This window comes from Oenanthe melanoleuca, chromosome 5 (genome assembly GCF_029582105.1).
Source record: "Oenanthe melanoleuca isolate GR-GAL-2019-014 chromosome 5, OMel1.0, whole genome shotgun sequence".
NCBI classification, from domain to species: domain Eukaryota; kingdom Metazoa; phylum Chordata; class Aves; order Passeriformes; family Muscicapidae; genus Oenanthe; species Oenanthe melanoleuca.
The window spans coordinates 10984539-11012531 of NC_079339.1; the positions used below are offsets into that span (position 1 = coordinate 10984539).

The 27993-nt window shown below is 45.2% G+C and overlaps 2 protein-coding genes across 4 annotated transcripts in view; both read right to left on the reverse strand.

Annotated features, from left to right (window-relative positions):
* The window catches only part of SWAP70 (switching B cell complex subunit SWAP70), a 35006-nt gene extending 28347 nt beyond the window's left edge, over positions 1-6659 (reverse strand). Inside the window, exon 1 of the mRNA XM_056493847.1 lies at positions 6487-6659. Coding sequence (XP_056349822.1) covers positions 6487-6585 — 99 coding nt within the window. The 5' untranslated portion in view covers positions 6586-6659. The remainder of the gene's footprint in view (positions 1-6486) is intronic.
* A 10920-nt stretch (positions 6660-17579) lies between these two features.
* WEE1 (WEE1 G2 checkpoint kinase) lies at positions 17580-27993 on the reverse strand. 3 transcript variants are annotated; one of them, XM_056493848.1, is made up of 11 exons: positions 27349-27993; positions 25137-25345; positions 24577-24643; positions 24321-24493; positions 23300-23421; positions 22574-22720; positions 22087-22182; positions 21920-22005; positions 21655-21825; positions 21417-21562; positions 17580-18964 (listed from the first exon to the last, which is right to left on the reverse strand). In XM_056493848.1, the coding sequence occupies exons 1-11, from the start codon at positions 27907-27909 to the stop codon at positions 18814-18816; spliced, it is 1929 nt and encodes a 642-aa protein (XP_056349823.1). In that variant the 5' UTR covers positions 27910-27993; the 3' UTR covers positions 17580-18813. The 3 variants fall into 3 exon arrangements, with proteins under 3 accessions (XP_056349823.1, XP_056349826.1, XP_056349825.1); XM_056493851.1 differs by lacking the exon at positions 27349-27993 and adding an exon at positions 27091-27257; XM_056493850.1 differs by lacking the exon at positions 27349-27993 and adding an exon at positions 25901-27257.

Sequence of the window (27993 nt, forward strand, 5' to 3'; positions counted from 1 at the left end):
TTTCCCCCACCCACCTGCCTCTAAGAAAAAAGAAAATGTACATTTACTATTCTGTGTATGATAAGGAGACAGCAGAATCTAAGTGTTAGTTAGCAGAAAATATTACAAAGATAGTCCAAACTGTATATTTAGTTCAGAGGAGAATTCCTCTCTACATACCTCAGAAGTTAAACTTCTTAAGTTAAACTTCATGTTTTAGAAGTTTTTTTCATGGGAAATACATGTTTTCACTGATGTACACTAACACTAAGGCATTAGAGCTAATGTGGTGTAGAAATTTTAAAACAGTTAAACAACAGCATCAGCTATAGCACAACAAAAGCTGCACTTCCCAAAGCAGCAAAAGAGCATTTAGAAGTTACCACTCTCCATCAGCAATATATTTCACTTCAATCCATCATTGTCTCTAACCACCACATCAGATGAAGTATCTGAGTCCACGTGATTTACATATGGGGCTGGGGGGAATGTACTATCATGTGTGTTTCCCCTTCTATTTAAGGCTTCTGCTGTTATTTATAGAAGCTTGAGGGATTCTTGAATTTCTGAGAGAGAGAGATGATCACTGTTTTCCAACCACACTGTAGTTGCTAACACTATAACTACAAAAATACTTAGCTAATAAAAGTATTCTAAAAGCATGACTGATTTCAGCTTACGACCAGAGTCAATAAAAAGTCTAAATAAAATACTTTCTTATCATATCCTTTCCACATATTTGTCTTCTCTTTTTTTTTTTGGTGTTCTTGCTGTGCTTGGGCTGTCAGAAACCTAGGTGGTTTCCACATCAAGTGACCAACTTACCAGGAAAGAATTCCACTTTCAGTGATTTTCTAAGATGTGCCTTATCTGCCATCTCTCTGGTGCCCAGTGCTCTCTTTTCATAACTCAGGAAATTCCTCAGCGCCAGCCAAAGCCTGCCATTCTCTAACATGGCTAAGTGCCAGCTCAATTCTTCACTTGCAGGGTAAGCCAGAAAAATTCTGCCCTGAGGTCTCCTTTGGTTTGGTTTTGTCTCTCAAATCACATTATCTGGACCAGAAGACACTCCACGTTAATTAACAATTTAAAACTTAAAAAAACCAAACCAACAACAAGTAGCTGAGCACTAGATTAACTGAGGTACAAAAAAATCACCTTGCCTTGCAGAAGCTACATCAACCACGAGGAAGTTTTGCACCAGTCAGGATTATTCCCCCACAGGGTTGCTAGGCAGCTTTCTCCTTCCACATTCATCATGCTCTGGATGCCATGACAACAATTTACCTTCATGCCAAAGTCAACTCCTGCCCCAGCCAGAGACTCATCTCTGCTGCAGCACCTGGGTATAGTGGGGGTCCCCACACTGGAGTCTGAGACAGCACAAGCAGCCTGCACAAGGTTCATGACACCAGTGCACTCTGGGTACAACAACTCCTTCATTTTCAGGAAAAGTTTTGTAAGAAAGATGCCTGGTGGCATCCCATCTTTCCCTGGGAACACTGAAGATGTCCTGCTCCAAATACAAATACAAGCAAGCTGAACACCAAAGATCATCACAGACCTTGCATTTACTTTATTCATGCCCTATTTCATGCTGCTCTACCTTCAGGTCAACTCTGCCAGAGCTGCTCCCCTCTTGAGCTCCCATTTTCCAAAACTTTCAGCACGTGTTGAATTGTTACCATCTGAGTAGTTCCATTTAACCATGTCCATAAAAGTGATCTGCATTTCTACAGGGAGAGAGAGGGAGGACCTGCTAGACTACTTACTGCTCAGTGACAAAAATTTGGCCCAGATGACAGTGGAAGCATTACCAGGGCAGACTAATCCTGCAGCAGCTATTGTCAGCTTCTCAGTAGTTTTCTCTTTTTCTTTTCCATCTTTCAGGGGGGTCTTCCCACTCCCCATCTCTTTTTCAGATTTTAAAATGTTGGCACCCCAGATCCCGACAGCTCCATTCAGTGGCTTCGTGTGAATTCATTCCAAGACATTCTTGGCTCATCTCTCCCTAACATCCATGTCAGCAGCCAGCCAGCCAGCCAAAATAAGGCTACTCACAAGCACTTTCCCTTTTTCTTTTATCACCAGTGCTAAAGAAGCATCATGTAAGTCCCCATCACAAACACCAGGGCACAGCAGGATACACACACCATATCCTGCATCATCACACCCCCAAGGTACAGCTCCTTTATCCACTCAGGCTGCACACACCCCATCTGCAGCCTCATTATTTGGTGTTGGGGTTACTGCAGCAGCCTCTTTCCCAGCTGGATGAGTGTACTCCAGCCCAGGTTCCTGACACTTTGCCCGTCACCCACACACATCAGCTCCCATTCCTTCATTCACTCCTTTCACCCCGGGGCACTTGCACACCCCACATCAGCATTTTCAACAACCTCACCCTTCCTTTTGCCTTCATTATCTGCACAATTCCCCTTGGCCTCCAGTCATATGCTGGTGTCAGCCTGCATCTGCCCAAGTTGCCAAGGGAATTGCCTTTTTGTCCTGAGGCTCCCAGATCTTAGGAAAAGATCCTTGTAAACACACTCCATGTACTGCAGCTTTCTTCTACATCTTCCCTGAAACCAGCTGACAAAACAGAACAAAAGAATCCATTAGGCTGAAAAAGACCTCTGAGATCATCAAGTCCAACCTATGACCGAACACCACCACATCAACCAGACCATGGCACTGAGTTCAGTCTTTCCTAAAACACCTCCAGGGACTCCATCGCCTCCCTGGGCAGCCCATTCCAGTATCTAATCAGCCTCTCTGTGTAAAGATTCTTCCTAATGTCCAATCTGAACTTCCTCTGGTGCAACTTAGGCTTTTGTCCTCTTGCTGCTTGCCTGGAAGAAAAGACCAAACCCCACCTGGCTACAAGCTCTCTTCAGGCAGTCATAGAGTGGCAAGGCCTGAGCCTCCTTTTCTCCAGGCTAAACACCCCCAGCTTCCTCAGCTGCTCCTCACAGAACATGTGCTCCAGACATTTCACCATCTTTGTTGCCCTTCTCTGGACTTGCTTCAGCTCCTCAATGTCCTTCCTAAACTGAGGGGCCCAGAACTGGACACAGCACTCGAGGTGTGACCTCACCAGTGCCCGGTACAGGGGACAATCCCTGCCCTGCTCGCCACACTATCCTGATCCAGGCCAGGATGCCACTGAGCACCGGGGCACAGGCTGGCTCACTGGATCCACCGGGAGCTGCTCTCTCAAGCACAGCGTCACGGCCCCGTCATCTCCTCATGCTCCCTGTTTTAGTCTACAGGCTGCCTGGGCTTTCCTGGCAGAACAGCATCCCTCCTCACACCTCACGGCCAGGATTGCTCATGGCTGCCCCAATGCACGCACTGTGAGCCCCGTGGGCAGCAGCAGAGCAGCCCCTGTTCCCGTGAGTCACGGTGACTAATTTCCTACTGCCCTCCACCGCTGCACAAAGCCGATTGTCCGGCCGGGGTCCTGCCCACTCGGCGCGGGCTCCCAACCCTGCCCCTGCCTCGCTACATTGTTCAAGGTCTTCCTCTCTGCTCAGACCATCCTCTCACCCCTGATTACACCACTCTTCCTCTTCCCACAGGCCACCGACTTCACATTTAGGGGAAAGGCAAAGCAAAGGTGTAATAAGCCTGTAACACCCCACATATGAGACCGGTATAAATTTTCTAAGTAGCTTTGGTCACCCAAAGTTATAATGGGACGGTATTTTCACATGTGGCTCACCATCCACATTCTGCAGACAGCATCCAGGAATCCAAGACCTCAAGGCTTAGAAAATAGACCCCAATGCAGCATACAAAACAAAACATCAAAATAAACCTACTGCCAAAGCAGAGACAAGTCACAAAGCAACATGTGGAAGAGCTTCCAGAGAGGGTGTAAAAACTAATTGGTGGATCTTTCCAAGATCCAATCATACACAGACAGTACAAGCAGTTGTGCTGGCTGTCAAATGGAACTATATTTAAAATTACAGTGTTTCAAGATCCCGATGAAAATGCTGGCACCTTAGGGAAACTTCTAAAACAAGCTAATTTTAAAATTGCAGCTTGTAAGAAAGATCAACTTGGATCTAAGTGTAGGAAAGGAAGTAATTTGCATGCAGCTCATGCTGGAATGGCAGCAGCAGCAGCTGTAACTGTGTACACAGAACTTACACCTGAGCCCTGCTGGACTGGTGTTTGAATGTGCCAAAAAACTCACTGGCAAAACAAATTACTGTGTCCAGCTTTAAAGCTGTAATTTAAGAACAGAATACACAAATGTTTCTGCTGATGTAGAAAAAAAAGACTAAGAGCTGCAGCCAGCATAACCGTAAAACTTCTGAAGATTGCCAGTTGAAGAAAAGTAGAAAAACCCAAACAAACAAACAAATCAGTGCATACTGGAAGAAGACAATATTCAGAATTACACACAGGACTGATTTGACTGACTCCTCTCTGAGCAGCTCAGAACATACACAAAAGATACAAATGGATAGAAGACATCTCATGACATCCTTACTATTCCAAGCAAGTCCCATTTTTGCCCTCAAGCATTTGCATTTCTCCAGACCCAAACTGACTCACCTCAATCCATCTGCTCTAGATCTAGTGAAAACAAATGTGTGATGCAAATCCTTCACAGCAGGGCCCCAACTACACAACGCATACACACACACATTTGTTTTTCTCATTGTATTTAAGGTTAATTATTTATTTTTATGGAAGGATCGAAGGTCACTTCTAGGCAGAGTAACAAGAAATCACTCCCTTTAACAACCAAACGTATTTTCCATAGGAACTTCACTGCAATGTGATGGCTCCACCTTATACTGGATTACACAAACCAAAGACACATTGCCAGTAACTTTTCTTATTGAGAAGGGAAGAGTTCAGCGGGCTACAACACTGCCATTCTCACAAAACAAATGGGTTTTTATCTTTTTTTTAAAAACCAGCAGTTATACTAAATTATGAAGTTATTTTTCTAACGTCACAGGTCTCTATTAACCTGTTGATCTCCAAGCATCACCTCTCCATTTTACAGGAGTGCTGTATATTCCTCACAATGATGACAAACACTTCATTGTGAAACATCTCCTCGGGACAACACAGCCCTATCTCTATCGTACAGGAACTTCTATTTTGCTGTCCTGCCTGCCCTTTTAAACCATGTGGGGCTAGTGCCACCCTGCACACCTTTTCTCCCCAGCAGGACCAAGAGTTACACTTTTTGTGGCAAATGCTGAATGTGGTGTCAATGTAAAAATACCCTCTACTCCCTCCTGTGTCTCCTGAAAACTAATTCTTGGTGGCCACAGGAGAAGGTGGCAACCTCATTTCAGACTTGCTGCACTCCACCTGACACCTCCCACAGGAGCCTTTATGCCACAGACAGAACTGCACAAACACACAAAGCCTTGCTTTTCTGGATGACACTACCAGCCCACCAGCACACTGGGAGTTTCTTTAGCCATTTCATTCAGCCCAGCACCTGAGGACCACAAGAGGTTGCAGATATTTCCAGCTCGGGTTCACAGCCAGGTCTGGCGTCTCGCCCAAATCCTGCCCCGCGGTCACTTCTGGCCGAGTTCTGCTCTATCTCACAGCTCCATCATCCCAGCAGAAGAAAAAGAGAAGAGGAACAGGCTGCTTGCAGCACGCTGCCAGGTCCGGACCCTCATTACATAATGCTAAAAATAAAGTCCATGAGGGACCCGCCACGCTTGGAAATGCCACCCACAGCAGGGCCAGTGTCGCTGGTGGAGTTAATCCCACAAAAGGCGCAAACCTCGCCTAATTGCTGCTGCCCACGCAGCCCCAGCACCGAGCACAAGGAGCCACAGTCTCCAATGTCAACAGGTGTTGCGTTCTGATTCAAAATATTTATTTAGCCAGATTCCTGCTATTATTCTCAGGCCAAGACGGTCCCATAAAGCAGGGCCAAGACGGGACTGGATTCAGCGAGCTGCCTGAGAGCTCTTTTAAGAGCACAAACACTACTTCAGCGTATAAGCTAAGGAAAGAATGGCACAGTTGGAGCCTCTTGACTAATTCTCCTGTTTATATCCAAATAAGAGGGCACTGTGGAACTTCTCTCTCCCCTTGGCAAGCTGTGAATTTCACTTGGACGCAGCCAACCCCTATAGACGGGACCTTGTGGCTACCCCACAAAAGATTTTGGCCAGAGAGGGTAGCAAGGACATGCGGTTGAAAGCGGACCAGAAGCACAACAAGGGTTTGTGCACTGACATCTCGGCGAGGACGGAGCGCCTGCCTGGGCAGAATGAGAATCAGCCTGCCCGGGCTCCGGGACGGGTCCGCGCCAGCTCCCGCGGGACGGGGGTGGCGGGGCCCGCAGAGACAGCGATGTGCGGGCAAAACGCGACTTACAGGGCCCAGCAGAGCCCCGAGAGCGATTCCCGTGCGCCCCAGAGGCGGCCGCCCCAGGCAGGTCCCAGCCCGCGGTGTCAGCGCCCGGCGGGACCGCCCGCGCCGGGCCCCGACCCCTCGCCCCCCGCTTGCCTTGAGCTGCGACTTGGAGACCTTCCCGCTGCGGTCCAGGTCGAGGGCGGTGAAGGCGTGCCAGATGGACTTGAGCAGCTCCTCCTTGAGCCCCACCATGGCCGGCCCGCTCCCGGCCCGCGCCCGCCGCCGCTGTGTCCCGGCCTGCGCGGCCCCGGGGGCGCGGCCCGGCCCGGCCCGGCCCCTCAGCGCCGCCCCGGCAGCCGCGTCCCGCCCCGGCAGCCCTTCACACCGCCCGGGCAGCCGCGTCCCGCCCCGGAGCGCCCTCACACCGCCCCGGAGCCCTTCACACCGCCCGGGCAGCCGCGTCCCGCCCCGGAGCGCCCTCACGCCGCCCCGGCAACCCTTCACACGGCCCCGGAGCGCCCTCACACCGCCCCGGCAGTCGCGTCCCGCCCCGGAGCCCTTCACACCGCCCCGGCAGTCGCGTCCCGCTCCGGAGCCCTTCACACTACCCCGGAGCCTCTCACACCGTCCCAGCGCCCCTCACGCCGCCCCGGCAGCCCCTCACACCTCCCCGGCGCCCCTCACACCGTCCCGGAGCTCCCTCACACCGCCCCGGAGCTCCCTCACACCGCCCGCAGCCCCTCACACCTCCTTGGAGCCCCTCACACCTCCCCGGAGCTCCCTCACACCTCCCCGGCGCCCCTCACGCCGCCCCGGAGCCCCTCACACCTCCCCGGAGCTCCCTCACACCGCCCCGGCAGTCGCGTCCCGCCCCGGAGCCCTTCACACCGCCCCGGCAGTCGCGTCCCGCTCCGGAGCCCTTCACACTACCCCGGAGCCTCTCACACCGTCCCAGCGCCCCTCACGCCGCCCCGGCAGCCCCTCACACCGTCCCAGAGCCCCTCACACAGCCCCGGAGCTCCCTCACACTTCCCCGGAGCCCTTCACACCGCCCCGGAGCCCCTCACACCTCCCCGGCGCCCCTCACACCTCCTCGGAGCCCCTCACACCGCCCCGGAGCTCCCTCACACCGCCCCGGCGCCCCTCACACCGCCCCGGAGCCCCTCACACCGCCCGCAGCCCCTCACACCGCCCCGGAGCTCCCTCACACCGCCCGCAGCCCCTCACACCGCCCCGGAGCCCCTCACACCGTCCCGGAGCCCCTCACACCGTCCCGGAGCCCCTCACACCGCCCCGGAGCCCCTCACACCGCCCGCAGCCACTCACACCGCCCCGGAGCCCCTCACACCTCCCCGGAGCCCTTCACACCGCCCGCAGCCCCTCACACCGCCCCGGAGCCCCTCACACCGCCCCGGAGCCCTTCACACCGCCCCGGAGCCATATATATCAGTGAGCCTGATACTTTTCTATCTTTGCAAATAATTCCCCCCTAGAAAATTACGGGTGTTTGAAGAACAGGAATACAGTTGAGTCTGTGAATGGAATTTATTAATAAAGTCTCAGGTCCAGTGTTCCCAGCAGGATATACACCTCACACTGAGGAGAGCAGCTTTCCTCTTGGAAAGCTCCTTGTTTCCTCTTGTTTCTGGCCCAAAAGCAGCTTGGAAGGAAGGCTGCCCACAGCTGGAGAGAGTGCAGTGCAGTCCCAGTGCAGGGGGAGCTAAAAACCTCCATTTCCTCCAGAGCAGAAGCCAGACAAAATGTGAACGAGAGGAGAGAGTTGTGTTCTTGGAAGTTTTTTTGGTGTTTGGGGTAGGTTTTTTGTGTTAAGTCCTCTTTAATGCTGTGGGTTGGGAATAAGCACTGGTGAGGGCAGCAGCTGTGCAAGGACTTCAACTGAGATTATTAAAACAAAATATACTTATGCATCATTTCTTCTGCATGTTGTAGGAAAAGCAAATTATTATTTATGATGTATTTGCTGTGATCTTAATGGTCCTTTTTCCATGTATGAAGTCCCTGTTTTTTTTGGCTAAATGGTGTGTTGGTTGGTCTGCTTAGCCAAAAATACCTCTTCAGACCAGCTTTGGGGAGAGGTGTGGAATGGCCTTTTTGTACATCTGTTTTCTTCATTTCAGTCTGAACAGCAAACACCATAAACCATGTCAGCAACACAGCCAGGATCCAAACCCCAAATGCACTGAAGCCCTAGGCCCAAACAGGAGCCACGCACTGAAAGCATCTCTGCGAGCTTATTTTGCAGAAAAGGACAACGAGGGAGAAGAAGTGAGGGATGATGGGCATGGTCTCAGAAGGTACAAAACTCTCTAACCCTTACTGACTGACAGAGGCTGAGAAATAAAACTTCTGCATGCACTATTTCCTGCAATTGATAGAAAAGCTCACACTTTTCTGTTTGTAACCCACATACATTGCTTGAAACTGTCATTCACAAAACACAGCCCATGATCACTTGAAGGTTTTATTTTAATGGATTTCACACAGAACCATTAAGATCCCAAGCTCAAGACAGATGATAAACAGCAGGGGAAAAGAATTAGTTTTTGCCCAATTTTAGTCTTCAGTCAATTGCATCATCAGAACAGAAATAGCACTCTAAGTGCTAAGGTACAGTTTGACAAGTGTTTTATACCAGGTGGTGCTGGTTTATTGTGATTCCAGTAAGAAAGGTACTCAGATTCTAAAGTGTCACTTAAAATACCATTTATTGCAGCCAACATTATAACAGTGCAGATAGCCTTACATTCCTTTAGGAGCCCTGGGCTGTCCAGCATCCACCTGGTGCAGCATGTCACACAGATCCTGCCCATGGAAAATTTACACCATTTTGGTCATTCAAGTTATTGCAGGATTTTTGTACAAGGAAAAAGCTCCATACATTGTCTCTAGGGTCAAACATAAAGGATGTTCACACCAGAACCCATTGCTGCCATTTTCAGACAAAGTGCAGGGCCAGGAGCAGGGCAGATGAGCAGAGTCCACTGTAGAAGTAATTCTAATTCTCAGAGATGATAGATCATAAGATTGGTTTTCTGTATTGATGAAGACTACAATCATCCACAGATATCTGGTAATTTTTATTCTTTAGAGGTATCTTTTAGAGATGTTATAGTCTCCCAGTAGCACAGTCAATTGCCAAACACAACCTGCCTTATTCATTGAGCATACCCTGAGAGCCTTTGTCCCCCTCCTTTTTCCTAACCTTTTGCTCTATAATTTATTCACATTTGGAATCCACAAATAATTATTATGCTCTTTCCTCCAGATGGATACTCTGAACTACATTATTAACATAAAAAATATTTTTATTAAATTTCCTAATTAATCTGATTTGCTAACATTATAGCTGTTACTATAACTAGAAACATGTCATCTTAAAATACATTAGCATTTTTTCAATTAGAACACAGCTATTCCAGTTAATAAGGAAAGAGTCAACTTTTATATATGCAGATAAGTTGGTAGCTGAGCACCCACAAGGTCACCAGTAAACACAGAACTTTCCTTATGAAAGTGCATTAAAAAGTTAAATTCTGTGAAAAGTTACTGAAGAAAAGCAATTGGTGTAGTTCACACATTAATCTTTTAATGGCAGGGACTTAATCTCTGCTTTCAACAGAAGTTCAGTGATTTTTCGGCTGTTTAGATTTTTGGTAAAAACAACAGAGTGGAAAAACAAAATCAAAACAAAATTGTAGAAAACAAATTGTAGAAAACAAATTGTAGAAAACAACAAAACCCCACCACACCTACACATATAAAAAACAAGCAATCAACCAACAACAAAAAAACAACCACACAAAAAAAAAAACTTCCACAAAAAAGCCTCACTAAAACCCTGTGTGTTGCCTTTCATTTTCTCTTCATTCTTTTTGCTGGCTTCTGTTATTCCTGATTTAAATGACATGCTAAAATCCTTTGCCAGAATAGGATTTGTTTTCCGCTTAGAACATGAATAGTCCCATTTAGGTCACTAGGTTAGCAGTCCATGCTTAAATGTTTCATTAAAATGACTGGTTTATACAAGTCTCAGCTGCTCCAGCACTTGGGAGGTTAATCAAGAGGATCATGCATAAACCTAGTACATGATTTTATATACCCATATTTAAATCCTCATTGTTTTTATAGGACTGAACTAACTGAGCAAAAACAATTAAAGTGAAGTTCATATCCAGACAAGCTTGCTGTGGAAGCTTGCTGGAAAAAACCTTTGTTTTTTATGCTTACCCAAAATAGCTTTAACAAAGTTACAGGACTAACTGCATCCACACCCAAAGTGTGAGTTATTTTAAGCAACCCTTCTATTCTGATATGCTAATCTGGATTTTTGCTTATCAAAGACTTTACATTCTGAGCCTTTGAAGATGGGATTGACAGGTAATCCATTAAACATTAATTAACAGCAATCCCACTTAACCAAGAAACCCTTGATAGCACTACATAAACTCTAAATTGCTTGTGTGGTACAAAAGCAAGTTCTGATGCAACTTCACATACTTCTGCTTTTCCTGAAAGTTGTATGAGAGCTCAGCAACTTCATTTAAAATCCGTGCTTATTCTAATTTTGTTTCCTCACCACAGTTAAAAACATGACTGAGGGGAGGGAGAACTGGCTCTGTCTCACAGAGTGACTCACAGTTTCAGGAAGGAGCTTTAGTTAGACCCTGCTGAGGCTCAGCCTTGAGGGGTCAATCACTCTTCTCTTGGTCCTCTTTGCAGAAGCTTAATTACTCCTTGTTAGCCAAATAATAAGTATTTGTCAGGGAAGTTCTAACCAGAGGAAAGATTACGCACTTGAACCGTTACTAATTTTGTTTTATGCCACTGAGTCAGTTTAACTGACATCAAGGAAAGAATTCTGGCACTTCAGTTTTCTGCTCATTGTTAGCCCAGGGAAAATCTTCCCAACCTTGGCTAGAACAGTCGTTTTCATTCTCCACAGGAAAACTAAATGGAAGCAAACAGAAATTGAAGACCATTAAGCCAACTTTGCAGCAAAGTGTGTTTCCAATATCTGCCACTTCACAGAAATGTTTTGGGAGAAAATAAAACTGAAGCAGATGCTAGTGTTTATTATCAATGTGTTAGTTTCTGAATAGACTACTCCTGCCACAAAACATCTCAAGGAAACACTGGGGGAGAGTGTAAAAAGCAGTAAGTATATTTGACATAATAGCATGACCCAATCCTCAAGCCATCTGAGGAATTTGTCTTTTCTTTTAAAATACTTCAGTAGTTTTAGGTGAAACAGGAAGCAGCATTAGATGCTGAATCAGAATGGCAGTTTAGTCTCTCCTAAAAAAAAGGGGGGGGAATTTTCCATTCACTTCTAAGACTCAAAGCAATCTTTAAAGGGATTACAGCAAGGCATGCCTATTTCACTATAGTTCTCTAGTATTTATAGATGTGTTCAATACATGCATTTTTATTTAAACTTCAGAAAACAAACATAATGTAGGGGTAAAACATCACGTTACCACTCAGTTCCTCCTTGGTAACACACACCTTTCAGCAGACAACATGTTTCTCACCAAGTTACAGGATTCACCACAGAGAACAAAATACCCCAGACACCTTTACCTGCAGAGAGGAAGAGGAAACTCAGTCCCATGTGTGCTGCAGTAACTATCTGATACCATCTTTTGGGATGGAAACTGGAAAGACAAAGAGCCAATGGAAAAAGCCATTTAAGCAGGGTTAATGTAGAAGACAGTCAGTCAGAATCATAGAATCTTTAAGATGGGAAAAGAACTCCAGTGTGAGATCTCCTGTTTAACCCAGCACTGCCATGTCCACCACTAAACCATTTCCCTCAATGCCACAGCCACATGTGTTTTGACTTCCAGGGATGGTGGTTCCACTACTTCCCTAGGAAACCTGTTCCAACACCTAACGACCTTTTCAGTGAAGAAATTTTTCCTGATGTCCCATCTAAACCTCCCCTGGGGCAGCCTGGGGCCATGTCCTCTTGTCTACCAGTGTTACCTGGGAGAAGAGACTGATCCCCACCTGGCCACAGCCTCCTTTTAAGCGGTTGCAGAGAGCAATAGGGTCACCCCTGCGCCTCTTTTTCTCCAGGATAAACATCCCCAGCTCCCGCAGGACTGCTCCTCACAGGACTGGATACAGCTCTGGAGGTGAGGCCTCACCAGTGCCCAGCACAGGGGGCCAGTCCCTGCCCTGGCTCTGCTAGCCACACTGTTTATGACACAAGCCAGGATGCCCTTGGCCACCTGGGCACACTGTGGCTCATGTTCAGCCCCTGTTGACCAGCACCCCCAAGTCCTGCTCCCCTGAGCAGCTTTGCAGCTGCTCTGCCCACAGCCTGTAGAGCTGCCCGGGGTTGTTGTGACCCAAGGGCAGGAGCTGTCACTTCATCTTGTTCAACCTTCTCCAGTGGCCTTGGCCCATCACTCCAGCCTTGGCTCAATGTCTGCAACATCAAAAGGAGTTTAAAATCCCATGTGCTAAGGCATGGATCAAATATATGGGGAGATTCTGCCCTGAACATCTTAACACTTAAGCAGATGAGAATGAAAAGAGGCTTCAGAGGCAGAAACATCATCTAAGGTTGGTGAGACTACTAAATTGGGAATAGCAGGTGTTTCTCCTGAACCCCTGTCCCTATTCTGGAAAACTTTGCTTAAAATACTTTCATTAATGCTGCCTTGTGTGTTTGTAAATCAATAGATGAACAGGATCTTCTCCATCAGGATACAGGCTGAACACAGAATCTTCCTGTGCATAAATTCAGCAACACCAGCAGGTTTTATGTCTGTTAGCCCACTTGTCTGGCACCAGCCTGAGGGATACACAGAAGATCATTAATCAGAGTCAGACCACTTAGTCTGCTTTCATCTTGAGTCAAACAGAAATCAGTTTAGACCAGCATGGTAATTCAGATGTCATGCTAAATGCTCATATTGTGTATTGCAAGGCTGTCAAATGATGGCAAAAGGAAGATCTTTGAAACCAATGCTTCAGATTTTCAAGATTATCCAGAATCTCAAGTTCATTTTTAGGCGTGCACAACCTCAGATCTCTGTGCAACATGTTAAACAATAATAAATTACTTCCTGTTTAATTAGGCACAGCAATATTCTCTCCTTGGGGCACCTCCCTTTCCCCTAGCACAGTCCCATTATACTTTGGGAAGATAGAATCTTCATCCAATTCCAACTCTCAGACAGAAGCAGGACCTCTGTTTCCTGAGAGCTGTCCTGCCCAATTTCCTCCTGCTTTCTCTATGCCATGTTTCTGGAGCTGAGAACATTCTGTCAGCTCAGTAGTGCTCCCTCAGAGGGCTCCAGGCTTCACTGGAGAGAGGGAGAGAGGGCTCTGCAGGCCACAGCCCTGATCTGGCTCTGCTGGCCACCTTTAGACCTCAAGGCCAGTTATAGCAGGGATATTTGTAGGTGGCACACACAGAGGTTCATTAAACATACACACATGTTACACACCAAACCACGTATACAGACACATTGTGAAGGTGCCTTTCTCAAGCCTACACAACCAAAGGGGTGAGTGGGGATGGACAAATTAAAGGATGCTTACCTGAGCTACTGCTGGCCAGGATGCTCAGTCTCTCCTACAGAACAAGACAACATCTTCTAACAATCAGGGTTGAGTGTCACACCAGCTCACAAACACTTCAAAGACAAAAATTCAGTGCACAGTTAACAATTTTGTCCAGCAGGTGTTGCTGGAGACTACAAACAGGCAAGGTCTAGCTGGCCAGCTTTTGGGAGAGTGTCAAACACACAGTGCTCCCCTGCCCCAGATCAGCAAGGACCAGGTGCCTAAGTATACTTGTATGCGTGAAACTTTTCAATGTTATAAAGTAATGCAAGATGTGACAATGAAATCCTATTTTGGAATATACAAGCAGTGCCTAACTCCATTTCTACGTGGAGGTAGAACTTGTCTGTGACTTCCAAAATAAGCCAACTCAACAGTAAGATTTCAGGTTCTACATTTTAGTAATTCAGATCCATTCCAGCTAATAGGGCAACAGGTTACTTGGAATCTGAAAAATGAACCCAACAAGAACTATAAAAAACCCTAGACAGCTGCTCTGTGGGGATACCTTACAAAAAACAAACAAACAAAAAACCCCAAAAATTACCTGCAATTGTATTTTGGCGGTAACAGCATAAACAGAATTTCATATAGTATTTGGACACCAGATGTGATTCAGTATTTTTTAAGTATGCAATTTAAGATTCAATTCAATGGTTTAGCCTGCAAATCCATCAGTATTTCTACAGACAACGGATTGGTTTGAATTGCAAGATGAATTATCCAAGCGGTGAATCAATCCTTGATACTTGAAATTCATTTGTCAGTGTTTTGTGTCTTTACAGGAAACAGTCTGCAGGAGCTTTAGTCCATCACACCACCTACTTTTTGGTCAGAAGATGCAGAAAGACTGAGCAAGAAGAAGCAGGTATTGTTGTCCAGTAATGCATTATGAGAAGATGGAGAAGACAAAGGAGTAGAGGAGGTATGATATGAAATACCTGCTTTCAAGTATTTTTACATTTACTTTTAGTTCTTCATGAAGTCTGATAAAAAAAAGTTAAGCTTTGGAAATTTAAGCTAGATGAATTCAGGAGAAATATGGTTAAACATTAAATGTAGCTATTTTGAAGAACACGTTTGCCACCCAACTCAAATGCTTGCTTCTTAAATTCAGATAAAGCCTTCCCCTTCAAGTGCTGAAGCTCATCTTGTTAAACCATGCTTGGCTGAATCTCAACTAATACCCAACTACATTTTTGCAAGAAGTGAGAAGCTTCTTCTTCCACTTGTGAAGGCAATTTGCTCAACTACAGACAAGTTGGCCCAAGTCTTGTTTTTACAATAATTTGTAAGCTACCAAAAATACTGTAGGATTGTTCCTATTAAGAAAAAGACACCTCCTTCAACATCAGTAAAAATAGATACCACTTCTTACTCAGTAAACATCTGAATCATGAATCATTGGATGCTGGGAATATTCATGGGAAGCATTAACACACACTTCCCAAATTCTCTGCTCCTTCCCACTAGCCATTGTTGCAGCCAGGATTCACTGCCTCACCATCTGCATCAGAAAGGCTCATGAAAACTTTAGATAAAATTTCACAATTCTCCCATAGAACCCATAGAACTTTAGAACCCTGAAATGCCTTTTAAAATACTCTCCTTGGCACACAGGAAAAAGTTAAAACGTCCAAAGTTACTCCAGTCCTATGGTTAAGCAGAGCACCCCTTCAATGGCACACAAAACTTTCACCAGCACTGGAATAGACCCACAGAATTCCTTATGTTGGAAAATACCCTTAAGATCATGGAATCCAACTGTTAACCCAGCACTGCCAAGTCCACCACTCCACTATGTCCCTAAGTGCCACATCCACACAGCTTTTAAATAAGCCCAGGGATGGTGACACCACCACTTCCCTGGGCACTGTTCCATTGCTTGACAACTGTTTCACTGAAGAAATGGTTCCTAATATCCCATCTAAAGCTCCCCTGGCACAACTTCAGGCTGTTTCCTCTTGTCCTATCTCTTGTTACTTGGGAAAAGAAGCTGACCCCCAGCTAGCTATAATCTCTCTTCAGGCAGTTGTTGAGAGTGATAAAGTTTCTCCTGAGCCTCTTTTTCTCCAGGCTGAACATCCCCAGCTCCCTCAGCTGCTCCTCACAGGATTTGTGCTCCAGACCCTTCCCCAGCTCTGTTGCCCTTCTCTGGACTGTCTCCAGCCCCTCAATGTCTGCCATGCAGTGAGGGGCCCAGTACAGGGGACAATTCCTGCCCTGCTCCTGCCAGACTCACTATTGGTGATCCAGGATGCCACCTTGGCCACTTGGCTCATGTCCAGCCCAGGTCCTTTTCCACCGGCCAGTTTTCCAGCCACTCCTCCCCCAGCCTGCAGCACTGCCTGGAGTTGTTGTGACCCAGGGGAAGGATCTGGCACTTGGCCTTGTTGAACCTCCTGCAGTTGTAGCCTCAGCCCATTGATGCTGCCTATCCAGATCCCTCTGCAGAACCTTCCTGCCCTCCAACAGATCAAGGGAACCTTTGGTGCTCTAATCCAGATCCCTGATAAAGACATTAAACAGGACTGGGCCGCACACCAATCCCTGAGGGACACCTGCTTCCTGCAGGATACAGCTCCATCCACCACCTCCCTGGGCCCAGCAATCCAGGCAATTCTTTACCCAGCCAGGAGCACAGCTCTCCAAGCCCTCAGCACGGCTTGTTTGCACAGCAATGCCTCTACTGATGTTCCAGGCCTCTGAAAATGCATCACAAGCAGCACAGAACTGTAACAGGTATAGCTAAGTTTTTTTACACTTTGGAGATAGAAAGGCTTAGTTCACTGATCACTCACCAATTGGTAACTCTGACTGTTTAGAAGTATGCTTAAAGGTCTCAATGTAGCTGAACATCATAACACTGCAACAAAATCATAAATTTTAAGTTGTCTCACAAGCAGACAGGGCTATCTTAAAAAGTAAAAACCTAAAGATATTCCAGCATATCAATTTTTACTGATAACTGCATATTCAGTTATCAGTAAAATATCACTATTAATATACCTTGAACCAACACTCTGAATTTCACTGTCATATGAGCAGAACTGAGAACTGTTATTTTCTGCTAATTGCAAAGCTGAATTTTATGGGTCCATTGAATTCACACAGCTTCTCTGAGTCACCTGCAGCTCTAATACAAGGTAGAAGCCTCCACACCAGACTGATCTATTAAGCCTTTATTTACTGTGTCTCTTCTTTACACGTGCCTCCATGCCTTAGAACATGCCATTATTGTATTCCTGAAATATTCCAACTCCTCCCACTGTTTTCCTCCCAGCCTCTAAACCTACAGCTCTCTTCCCATTCTCAGCAGTTCCTGCATTTTTTCCCTTACCTCAGACCCAGCTATTTCTTCACATAGTTTCTATTCCTCCACCATCACTCATGGGTTCCACTTCTTGCAGGGGTTTCATCATTTCTGAGGCTGCAGAGACAGACTGCTATGGACACTAAAACATGGACTAGGATCCTTCTCTCCTAACTATCAGCAAGTCTTATCTCACTCAGTCCCATTTTCATGAGAGGGAATCACAAGCATTAGGCATGAGTGGGAACCAGATCTCAGCAGGACTTGCCACAGCATATTCCCAACTCAGTATTTTATTTCTGTAACTATAAACTTAAATAACTGTTACACAACATTAAACAAACAGAACTTTTAACTTTAATATTCAAATTCAACACTAATAAGAACAAATAGAGCACAAAAGGGAAACATTGTTTTAAGTCAAATGAATGAAGAGACAAGCCAGTAATCAGAACAGTTCTTCTGTCAGCCTAGGGTCAATATCAGCACCGGCTCCATGGCCACATTCTGTTCCACATTTTGGAACTTCAAACTGAATAGTTTAAGCTGTGTCTGTTGGCACCCCAGACTGCAGTTCTGTATAGTACACTATAAGCATGATCAAACTTATGTACATAAACAATGAAAAACAACCTGAACACACTAAACAACTATTTACAAGTATTCCAACACAAAAAAAACCAAACATACATTAGCCTCAAGAACAGGCAACTGAAGAAAATATGAACATTCGGAGAACCTTATTAGAAAGAACAAAACATCAACAGCAAAGACATTAACAATTGCACTACACTAATACAGAGTCCAAAATATTAAATTGGTGCATTTTTTCACAATGCACTAGCTTTGAGAGAAAAATGCTGCCTTCACTAAAATGCAGCTTACATTTGTATCACTTAATTGCTTTAACAAGAAGCCTATTAACACAATAATGATTGTTTTAATGCTACAGTTTACAGCAAGGACATTGAACTAAAAATAGCAGCAGTTCCACACGGCACTTAATTCCACAGGTTCCTAAGCTGTGGTTTATGCAATGCCTACAAAGTGCTCCCAGTTGAATACACAAATAAAATTCACAACAAAAGTCTACCTGACATCAGGTACATTGACTGTAGGTGGCCTTAAAGCCTGTCTTTCAAAATTTATTCCCCCTCTGCTCCAAAAAAAACCCCAAAATAACAAAGAAAACCAAAAAAAAAAAAAAAAAAAAAAACCAACAAAAAAAAATTAACTATCAAAGTAAGGCCCCCTCCCTCCTTCTTAAAAGATTAGGGATATTGCTTCTTATTACAAGGCTGTAACACTACAAAGCAGCACACCACTATAGTGGTTAACCCTGGGACAACGTAACATCTAACAGTGTAACCGAAAGGCTTATGGAGTAACATCCAGGATCCTCTACAGACGGAGAGTAACCGAGTCCGTTCAATGGTTTGTACAGAATCAGCCATAGAGTACAAGGAAAAACCCAGAAGCAACAGCTATAAAACTGGTGATACTGATGGCAGGACAAGGAAGCAGGCAGAAGAGCAATGGCCACGTCTGCAGTTCCTCTGCACTCCCTGTCAGTAGATGGTGAGGCTCAGGGAGCGGTTCATCTTCTTGCCGATGAGCCGCGACGGGCGGTTCTGCGTCGTGGATCTCGTGGTCATTCTGTCCGTGAACAGCGCGCGCTCCTCGGCCGCAGCCTTCGCCATCTGGGCCTTCTTCAGCTCTCTGCAACACAGCAACAGCGTCACACCCAGCAGGATTCACACTCATCACAGCAACACACAGCAAACCAACTACAGCAGGTCACAGCTCGAGCCTTCAGGCCAATTTTAGGTCACACTCAGAACGTTATGATTCGCATCCACCTGTTTCCAACCAGAGGGCAGAGGTGGGATGCTCATTGAAAAGCAAGGGAAGGAAATAAAAAATTCACACTGCCCAGGTTCTGAAATCCAGCCTGTTACAAGCAGCTCAACACTTCAATTACCAGGGCACAGTAGGGCGTTTTTACTTCCTAGCGCAAGGCAGTGTTGAGTCAGAGTTCATTACTGAGGCTTGCCCAAAGGAAGCATATTCAGCCACACCTGATCTTCTGTGCGAGACTCAGGCACTTAGAAGAACACAGGTGTGGGTAACTGGCAACAGAGAGCTCAGGAAGCATCCTTTCCCTTTTGCATACCCACATCAAAAGCTTATCACCACCTCCATGTTTTTTGCCTAATAAAAATGGGAGCCTGCGAGGCAGAGTCACTGAAGGCAGCACAGGCCAGTGCTCCTGTGCAACATTCTGCCAACTTTCTGTTTCAGAGAATTACCAATAACCAAGCTGAGGACAAAATTAAATCAAACTCCAGATAAAACTATAAAATAGTCCAACTAAAGAGCACAGCTATCTTCATAGAGGTTTTCCCTACACACTGCTTTTCTCCTTTCTTCAAATACTGACACATGGCTAAGCCTCAGCCTTCCCCCATACTCCCTTCCTTCTATCTCAATCTCTCCATTAAAGAACTTTCTCTACTAATAAGAGCTAGCTAGTATTTATAATTTCACTTCACATCTGGCTGCAAAGCAAAATTAAATTTTACAAGCTTGCTGCATATTGATGCAGGTATATTCAATTTTAAGCTACATGTTTTAGTTTAATAAGCAATTCCAACTCTTGTAAGCGAAAGTATTATTCATTAACACCCGTGCCCCATCTAATCATCCCCACATTATCACTGTGCCAGTTCACTGAAAGAGAATGCAACCAACTTTCAGTCCTCTTCCTTGTGAACATCAGTCACAATACACACAGGTGTGCTTGCCCAACCACCACACCATTACCAGGAAATGGAGTTTTACAATATCCTTCCACTCTTCCCTAGAAGTCTTGACTTCTTGCCTAGAAGTCTTGAATTCTTCCTTCCTCTGAAGAGGGCAACACAGTAGAAAAGCTAAGTTGCCTTAAAAGGATTCTTTTCACTGAAGATAACTTACACAAAAAAGTGGTATTTTAAATGGTTCAAATGAAGAAACTTAAGAAAAAACAAACGCCAAAAAACCCCAAAAAAACAAACCCTCTCCCCCAAACTACCTGAAGTATCTTATGGAGCATTATGCCATACAACATTAAAAATTACTGTGACTAAATGTTCTTTTAAAATCATTCTTGGATTTACAAGGATGTATCTTTGTTGCCAGGCCAGAAGGAGTCTTCACAAAACACTAGCTTTGCCAGTCTTCTCTTTCAAGTGATGCAGAAGTATTTTGTCTTCATACAAGCAAGCAACTTACCACAGCAAATCTGCCCTTTAACAACCTGCACAAATCATCTGATTATTCTTTCAATGTAATTCATAATATTATGAAGATAACGAGCTAATCTAGTACATCTGGCTGTGGTCAGACTAGAAATGGCAAGCTAAGCAGGCAACAGTGGAGTGAACCTGATCATGAAATTAACATCTCCATTCGAGACAAACCACTCAAAAAGCAATCAGTGTTCTGTATTCCCTCATAAAAGCCTGCCTATGACACATAACGCATGCAAAGAGTATTGTAATGAAAGAGTCAGATGGCTGCTTATTAACTTACTAATTCTTTCCCTGAAACTTAAGCAGGAATCAGACTTTCCTAAAGGGAATCTCTTCTTCCAAGCTTTAATTCAGAGTGAGCGTTTGAGCCAGGGGTAGGACAAAATGACCTCCGGATACAAATGATTCTCTGGTGACCCAATAACACTGTCTGTGTACAGGTCAAATTAGTTCAATAACATTCCTTATGTGCCATTTCATTTAAGTTCAAAACAGGTCATTTCAGTAGTTTTCCAACATTTCAATGTACAAATGGCCTAGGAAAACAGACTCAAATCATACAGATGTGTAAACTAGGCTATACCTGTCACAAAAGTGTGCACTGTCCTGAAACAGTCGTTTATAGGCATAATGTTTTGTATGCCTTGAATACTAATAGTGCTGTTGAGACTCCCTTAGCATGTTCAAGCAGTTCTTTCCATGGAGAAAGTTCCTTTTAAAGTTCCATGACCCACTTTGTACTCTCAGGTATGCACACGCATACAGATTTGGGGATCTCACCCACAAACAAGGACACTCCTGTTTTATCATCCCATCACTCTCAGGTGAGAGCCTGTTAGAAATGAAGTCCTCTGGAAGGACCCCAAGGACCTACTTACTTCTGCAAGAGCGAGTTCTTGAATTTTTCAGCATTCAGCTCTATCCGGAGCTGCTCCGCGCTCTTTTTGGCGGCAGAGAGAAGCACTGAATGCTTCACCAGTGCCACGGCTGAAGGCCTTTTCTCAGGATCAGGATTAATCATAACCTTGAGAAAAAAAGAAAGCAAGGCATCCTTGTTAAGGCCAGCAAGACAATAAATTACACTTATCAGTGAGCCACTAGTACAGGAGTTCTTACTTTTAGTAAGTCTAGTAATTCTTGAGAAAGCACTTGTGGTAGTCTGGGCAGTTTCCCTTGCCGAATTTCGTGCCATTGGTCCCCATTAGTTGGAAGTGGCTCAGCCCCAGCAGCACAGACAACAGTCAGAGCCAGAGCAAAAATATCCGCTTTCGGCAAGTGAGTGTAGTTCTTGAAAAGAAAAAAAAAAAAAAGTCACCATTTTTTCCTAAAGGAAACAGCAGGCAGGCCTAACATCACTGTTTCCCACAAACAGAGCAGTTACCTCTTGTAGGACTTCATTTGCAAGGAAACGGCTGTCACCTTCTTCCACCTGAGGACTAGAGACTCGAGTTACGTGGCCCAGGTCACCTGCAAGGAGAAAAGAAAGTTACTTTTCAGAAGACAACGAGATGATACAATTCTTTTGCACACAAGTATGATGTTTCTCACCTATTTTAAATATGACTCTATCAGATGACCAGTCATCATCATCGCCTTCCTCTAGAGTTATACTTGGGACTGATGTTCTAGATATGAAAATGTTACCTGAAAAAGAGCAGAATTGTTAAAAGAAATATTTCTTTACAATTTCTACTTGACCTACTTTCACTACAGTTTGCTTTAGCTACACATGAGTTTTACTTGTATATAAATCCTGTTCAAAGAGTGAGAATCTATAACTGACTTGCCGTGGCCCCTCTGCTGGGAAGGCAGCCAAGTGTTATGCAAGTAGAGTCAATTACACAAAAAGGACCCAAGATAAACTCAACAGTTTAGGCCTGCTGGCCAATTTTATAACTGACATCTTTGTGCTCCTATTCAGAACTTCAGGGAAGAATTTACAGTTAGTAAGGCGTGGCTAACTGTTCATTTTTCTACAGCAGATTAAATGAACTGAGCAAGCTGTCAATAGAGAATAGAGTAGTTACAAACTTACTAGGTTTGATATCCATGTGTACCAGGGACATTGAATGAATGTACTTTAAACCTCGAGCTACTTGAAGCAGCAGGTCCTTCAGTTCTGGTTCAGTAAAGTAACGCATATTTCTGTAATTTTCACTAATGGCATCCGCTAAACTGCCACCTGAAACAGCATTAAAAAAACAAGGTATTTTTTTACATCAAACAGCTGACAAAGTAACAACAAATAGCTCCCAAATTAAGTGAATATATCACAAAGAACTTGCTGGCAAAATGCAGTAAGTGTAAAATATAGTGCTGTATCCTCTTTTTAGCCATATAATAAACAATATAATAAGATTCCTTTCTCCTGTAGTTGCTGCACAAACTAACAGGATACCAACACAAGGCAAAGGGCTCGCTCTTCCAAATCTCTCTCAGGATATCAACAGCAACAAAATGCTTCAGAAATCAGGTTGAATCTCCCTTTTTAATGGAAACTCTAGCAATTTCCTCTAGTCCAGTGTGTATACTGTACAGAAGAAACAGTTCTGCTCACAAACGTCTCACAGTACTTCAAGTATGCTTGAACATGCATGACTTGGTCTGCAACTTTCTAGTTGTTGCTTCATCCATCTGATATGCCTTTTCCAGAAAGGAATAACAGTCATTTGAGAGAAAGACAGCATAAGCTATGAGTAGGGCAATCAATTCCTAACTAGTGCTAAGAGCTGGTAGATATCTGTATGTCTTCTTTACTTACCATTGCAATATTCATTCTGTATAAGCATGTGATCATCTTCTGCCCATGCAGAGTAGTACCTTACTACATGAGAATGCTGTCCCAGAACTGCATGTGCATAGACCTCTCTTAAAGCATTCTGCCTGTTAGTCAAAAGAAACAACAGTACATATGAGTATTATGAGGTGAAATTAGTATAATTTCTTATTACAGTAAGTATTTCTAATTGAAATCTCACTATTCAATTTTGTGCCACCCTAAGCTGGATTTGTACTTATGTCCAAAAAGCAAAAATAATTGACATTATATTAAAAGACTTAATGTATGGAACATCAAAAATCCAGGTTTGGCATGGGAGCCACACTTCCATTACCAACCAGTGGCAATAGCAAATTTTGAGATGCACGACTGAAGTTTTAGGGAAAAAATAAAAGTGCTCATAAGCCAAGGATTTGACTGAACTCAACATTCCCTAAATTTTAAGTCTGGTATGCAATTTTGTGCAACTCAGACTTGTGGAGTTTTATATTATAACTATCTGAACACACTATTGCGTGCTCAAATAAACTATTTGAACAACTATTCCCCACACAATTTTGAAGTGTGGGGAAAAGTCCTGAATCACAGGCTCATTCACAAATGCCAAAAAATACTCCCAAACTGACTTAACTCTGCATGTCACTCAAACTGACAAGGATGAGGACCCATTTGGGAATAGTGCCTTCCTTTTACCTCTCAAAGAATTCCTTTGCAAGGAAGCATTATTCTGACTTGGAGAATAATCTGTTTCCACACAGAATACTGGGACAAACATCTGGCAGGAGAGAGGCCAATCAGCCTTTTCTCCCCAGTACTGCATAGTACCCGGGTGGTGAGTGTGGAAGAAAAAAATTAGGTGGCTTCAAAATTTTATCTAATTTACATGTAATTCATGATTTTTTTTATACTTTCCTCTTAAATGCCTTCTCTAGACACCAACACAAAGAGCCATGTGAAGAAGAAACACCAAGACCTGTAAGTTTTAAGAGCAGGAAGTACTCACTCATCCACTGAGCCAGCCAAGGGTTTCTTGGAGCGTTTTATTGCATAGATGCAGCCATCCAGCCTCTTCACACACTTAAACACGGAGCCAAATTCACCTGATCCAATCTTCTCCAGTTCATGGAATTCGGTTGCATACCGTGACTTCATGTTACTTTCTGTTATTGTTATCCTCTGCAAAGATTACCAAAGAAAATATTTAGATCTGCAGATACACAAACTGCTAAAATACATATGAAGGTTTAAATATTAAGTACCTTAGCAGGTCTCATGGTTTCCTCTTCAGGCTCTCCATCGCTTGGTTCCATGTCCTCTCCACAAGAGCTGAAATTCACACCACAAATAAGTAAGTAAACTTAAAACTGAAGCCCAGAAGCTGTTGAATTTTTTTTTCGATATCTAATTCTCCTATTCTATCTAATTTTAGTTAGCTAATTGAACATTAGACATCTGTAAACACAAACCCATAAAACTGCCATGCAAATATCTTTGTCATTTCTTTCTTCATGTTTCACGCTTGTATTTAATGCATTTTTCCCTCCTTAAAAAAGACTGTGCATGGCGCATTCCTTGAGAGAAAAAAGACCAGATCACTGCCTAGTCTATCCTCTCTGTACAGTAATTAAAAGATCTAGTGCTAAATGATTATTTTATGATTTCATGCATCTTGAAGCACATACTTTAAGAGCTGTATTATACATTGTAAACAATCCGCATGCAAAAATACTTTATTTTGGAAGCAATCTTTAACAAAATGTTTGCAGCCAAAAGTGGTTCTAAATACAAGCTTAACAAAGGAATGCCACAAGTCACTCACTCATTCCAGTGTATCCTCTTCCTCCGGCGACATTTGCCTTCAGAGTTGTGAAGGAACATGGAATCGGGAGTGAAGGGATTGATGTTCACATGAGGTGTTTGTCTAAAATCTTCTTCTTGCTTCTCTGATTTCCCAACATTCATAAACAGTGAGCCCCCTCGAAGTTTGACTGAGCTGGAGCCTAAACCTTGTGCTTTAGAAAGCAAACTCTGTATTCAAAAAAACACCAAACCAAAACCAAAACAGTTATAGCCATTTATAGCCTTGATATTGCCTTAGACATTTAACAGTCAGGTCATGCCTGAAACCATCATTACAGTATTGTCTAATTAAAGTTAGCATCAGTTGTTTAAATACTTCCATTTCCACTAAAAAAAAATTCTAAGAAACCATTACGCTTTGTACTCTACGCAGTCCAAGCAAACAAGTATTAAAATTATTTTTTTAAAAGATAGGAAAGATGATGATGAGAGTAATCTTTTCCTGTCTTTTATAATTTCATCACCTAAACTTCTTGGATAAATCTTTGTCCATGAAATGAACACAGATGAAATTCGAGGACTGTACTGTATCACCATGATTTTTGTTTGCATGATGTGGAAGTTAGATCAGATACAAAATGGTCTTTGGGTTCTACAGATTTAGGTGACAATCTTAAAAAATTAGCAAATGCAACATTTAATATTGATGCACTGGTGCATTTTCCTGAGCCTACAAAAAATTGTTCAAGAACTGACAGCATGGCTGCACTGTCAGTTAAATACCCAAAATTGATCTTCTGGGTGGTAATTTGTCAGATCAGGCATTTTCCAGGAACATGATGAAAGCTCTCCCAGTTACACTGGGAAGTCTCCACCTGAGTCTCCTTCATCCTGGTGAGGATGCTGATGACTGGATCACAGGCAGGAGGATCACCTTATCCTAACAACAAAATAAAAATTTGACAGGACTAAAGCTTAAATCACCATAGGGAAGAATACTCAGTACATGGCAATCTCAACTGCAGTCCTCAAATCTGCACTAGATTTGCACCTGTGCTTCTCAGGACACAGTGGATACCTGAACCAACTGATTCTCCCCAAGATAACCTCCCCAAGATAACCTACGTAGAAGCTGGGCACCTAATTTAAGAATCCCACTGAACTGCTGAACTGCTTTGTTAAGAATTTGTTTTTAGTACCACACTGCACAAAACTTTTGTATCTCTGAAGCATCTGCTCCTGACAAGGCATAAAATCATCACCAATTTTATCTTTTACAAACTTGTACCACTGATTTTTTACCACTGAAACCTCACTGGAAATGGAAGCTGTAGAAAAACCAATTAAGAAGGAAGCCTTCCTCACACCTTAAGTCAGTTGTTTTCCATCTAGAGTCTATAGACCCCTGGGAGATTATCCCCGGGGATTATCCCAGGATTACTTCTAAAGGGCTATATGAAAAGTAATGAAGAAAGGAAGGCAATTATCACTAGATTTAAATCCACTATACGGGACTTTACACAGCGTCGAGTTCAAAAGTTGAAATGCCTTCCAAAAGTCTACTATTGACAGAGTTAAGAGCTACCCATCTCTCCCTCTAAACCTTGAACTCCATCAGTTTAGCAGCATGGACTGCTCAAACAGCCTTTCACGCTTGATGTAGGAGTGCAGATGCTGCACCAGCGCTGGCACACGACAGGATCACAGGATGATCAGGCTGCAGAAGCCGTCTGAGATCACCGAGCCCGGCCTGTGACCCAGCGCACGGCCCTGAGTGCCAGGGACAGCCCTTCCTTCAACACCCCCAGGCACGGTGACTCCGCCGCCTCCCAGGGCACGATGTCTGACCTCTCTTCCTGTGAAGAAATTCCTCCTAGGACGTGCCAGCTCACCGACACACACGCAGGATCACACCCCAAGTCGAGCTTTAACTTTCTGGCTACACCCCTACCAACACCCACTCAATCACTTACTTTAGGAGTTTCACCACTCTACGCTCGCACTTTTCAAACACGCCTTCCCCAAAACCCTGCCCAACCCAGGAAACTCTTTCGAAGTTCCTATACGATCACCCCATGCGCGGGCGGCTCGCCCCGTGTCCCGTCGGAGGCGGCGCCGCCCGGCCCAGCCCCGCCCCGCCCAGCCCGGCCCGGCCGGAGCCCCGGCGCGGAGCGAGCGGCGCCCCCGCCGTTACATAACGGGCCGGCCGGGCCCGCCCCGCCCCGGCTCACCTTGGGCGTGTGCGGCGTGTCGAACAGCCGCAGCTTGCGCAGCGTCTTGTGCGGCGGCGTGCCCGGGTAGTCGGGCAGCGGCGAGCCCGGCTCCTCGCCCCGCGCCCCCCGGTACCCGCCGGCCGCCGGGTGCGGCGGGGAGCGCTCGCAGCAGCGCCGGCCCTTGTGCGGGGCCAGCGGCGAGGGCGAGTCGAGCAGAAAGTAGGCTCCGGGCGACTTGACCGGCGAGGAGCCGAAGCCCTCCTCTTCCCACGAGTCCCCCTCGTCCGGCAGCGGCGCCGCCGCCGGCTCCATCTCCTCCTCCTCCTCCAGCAGGGGCGGGTCGCTCCGCGCCGGGGTGCGCGCGGCCGAGAGCGGCGAGTCCGCCTCCTGGAACGCCGAGTCCTCGCCGGTGCTGTTGGCGCTGCTGCTGCCGCAGCCTTCCTCCTCCTCCTCTTCCTCCTCCTCCTCGCAGTCGCTGTGGCCGCTCAGGAACAGCAGCTTCTGCCGGATCGGGGCCGCCGCCCGCCGGGCCGAGACGCGCCGCGGCGGCGCCGCCCGCTGCAGGCTGAGGAAGCTCATGGCGGCCGCTCCCGCTGCGCTGCCCGCGCTCCGCCCGCGTGCGCCGCCGGTTCCGCTCGCGCCGACCGAGAACGGCCCCGCCGC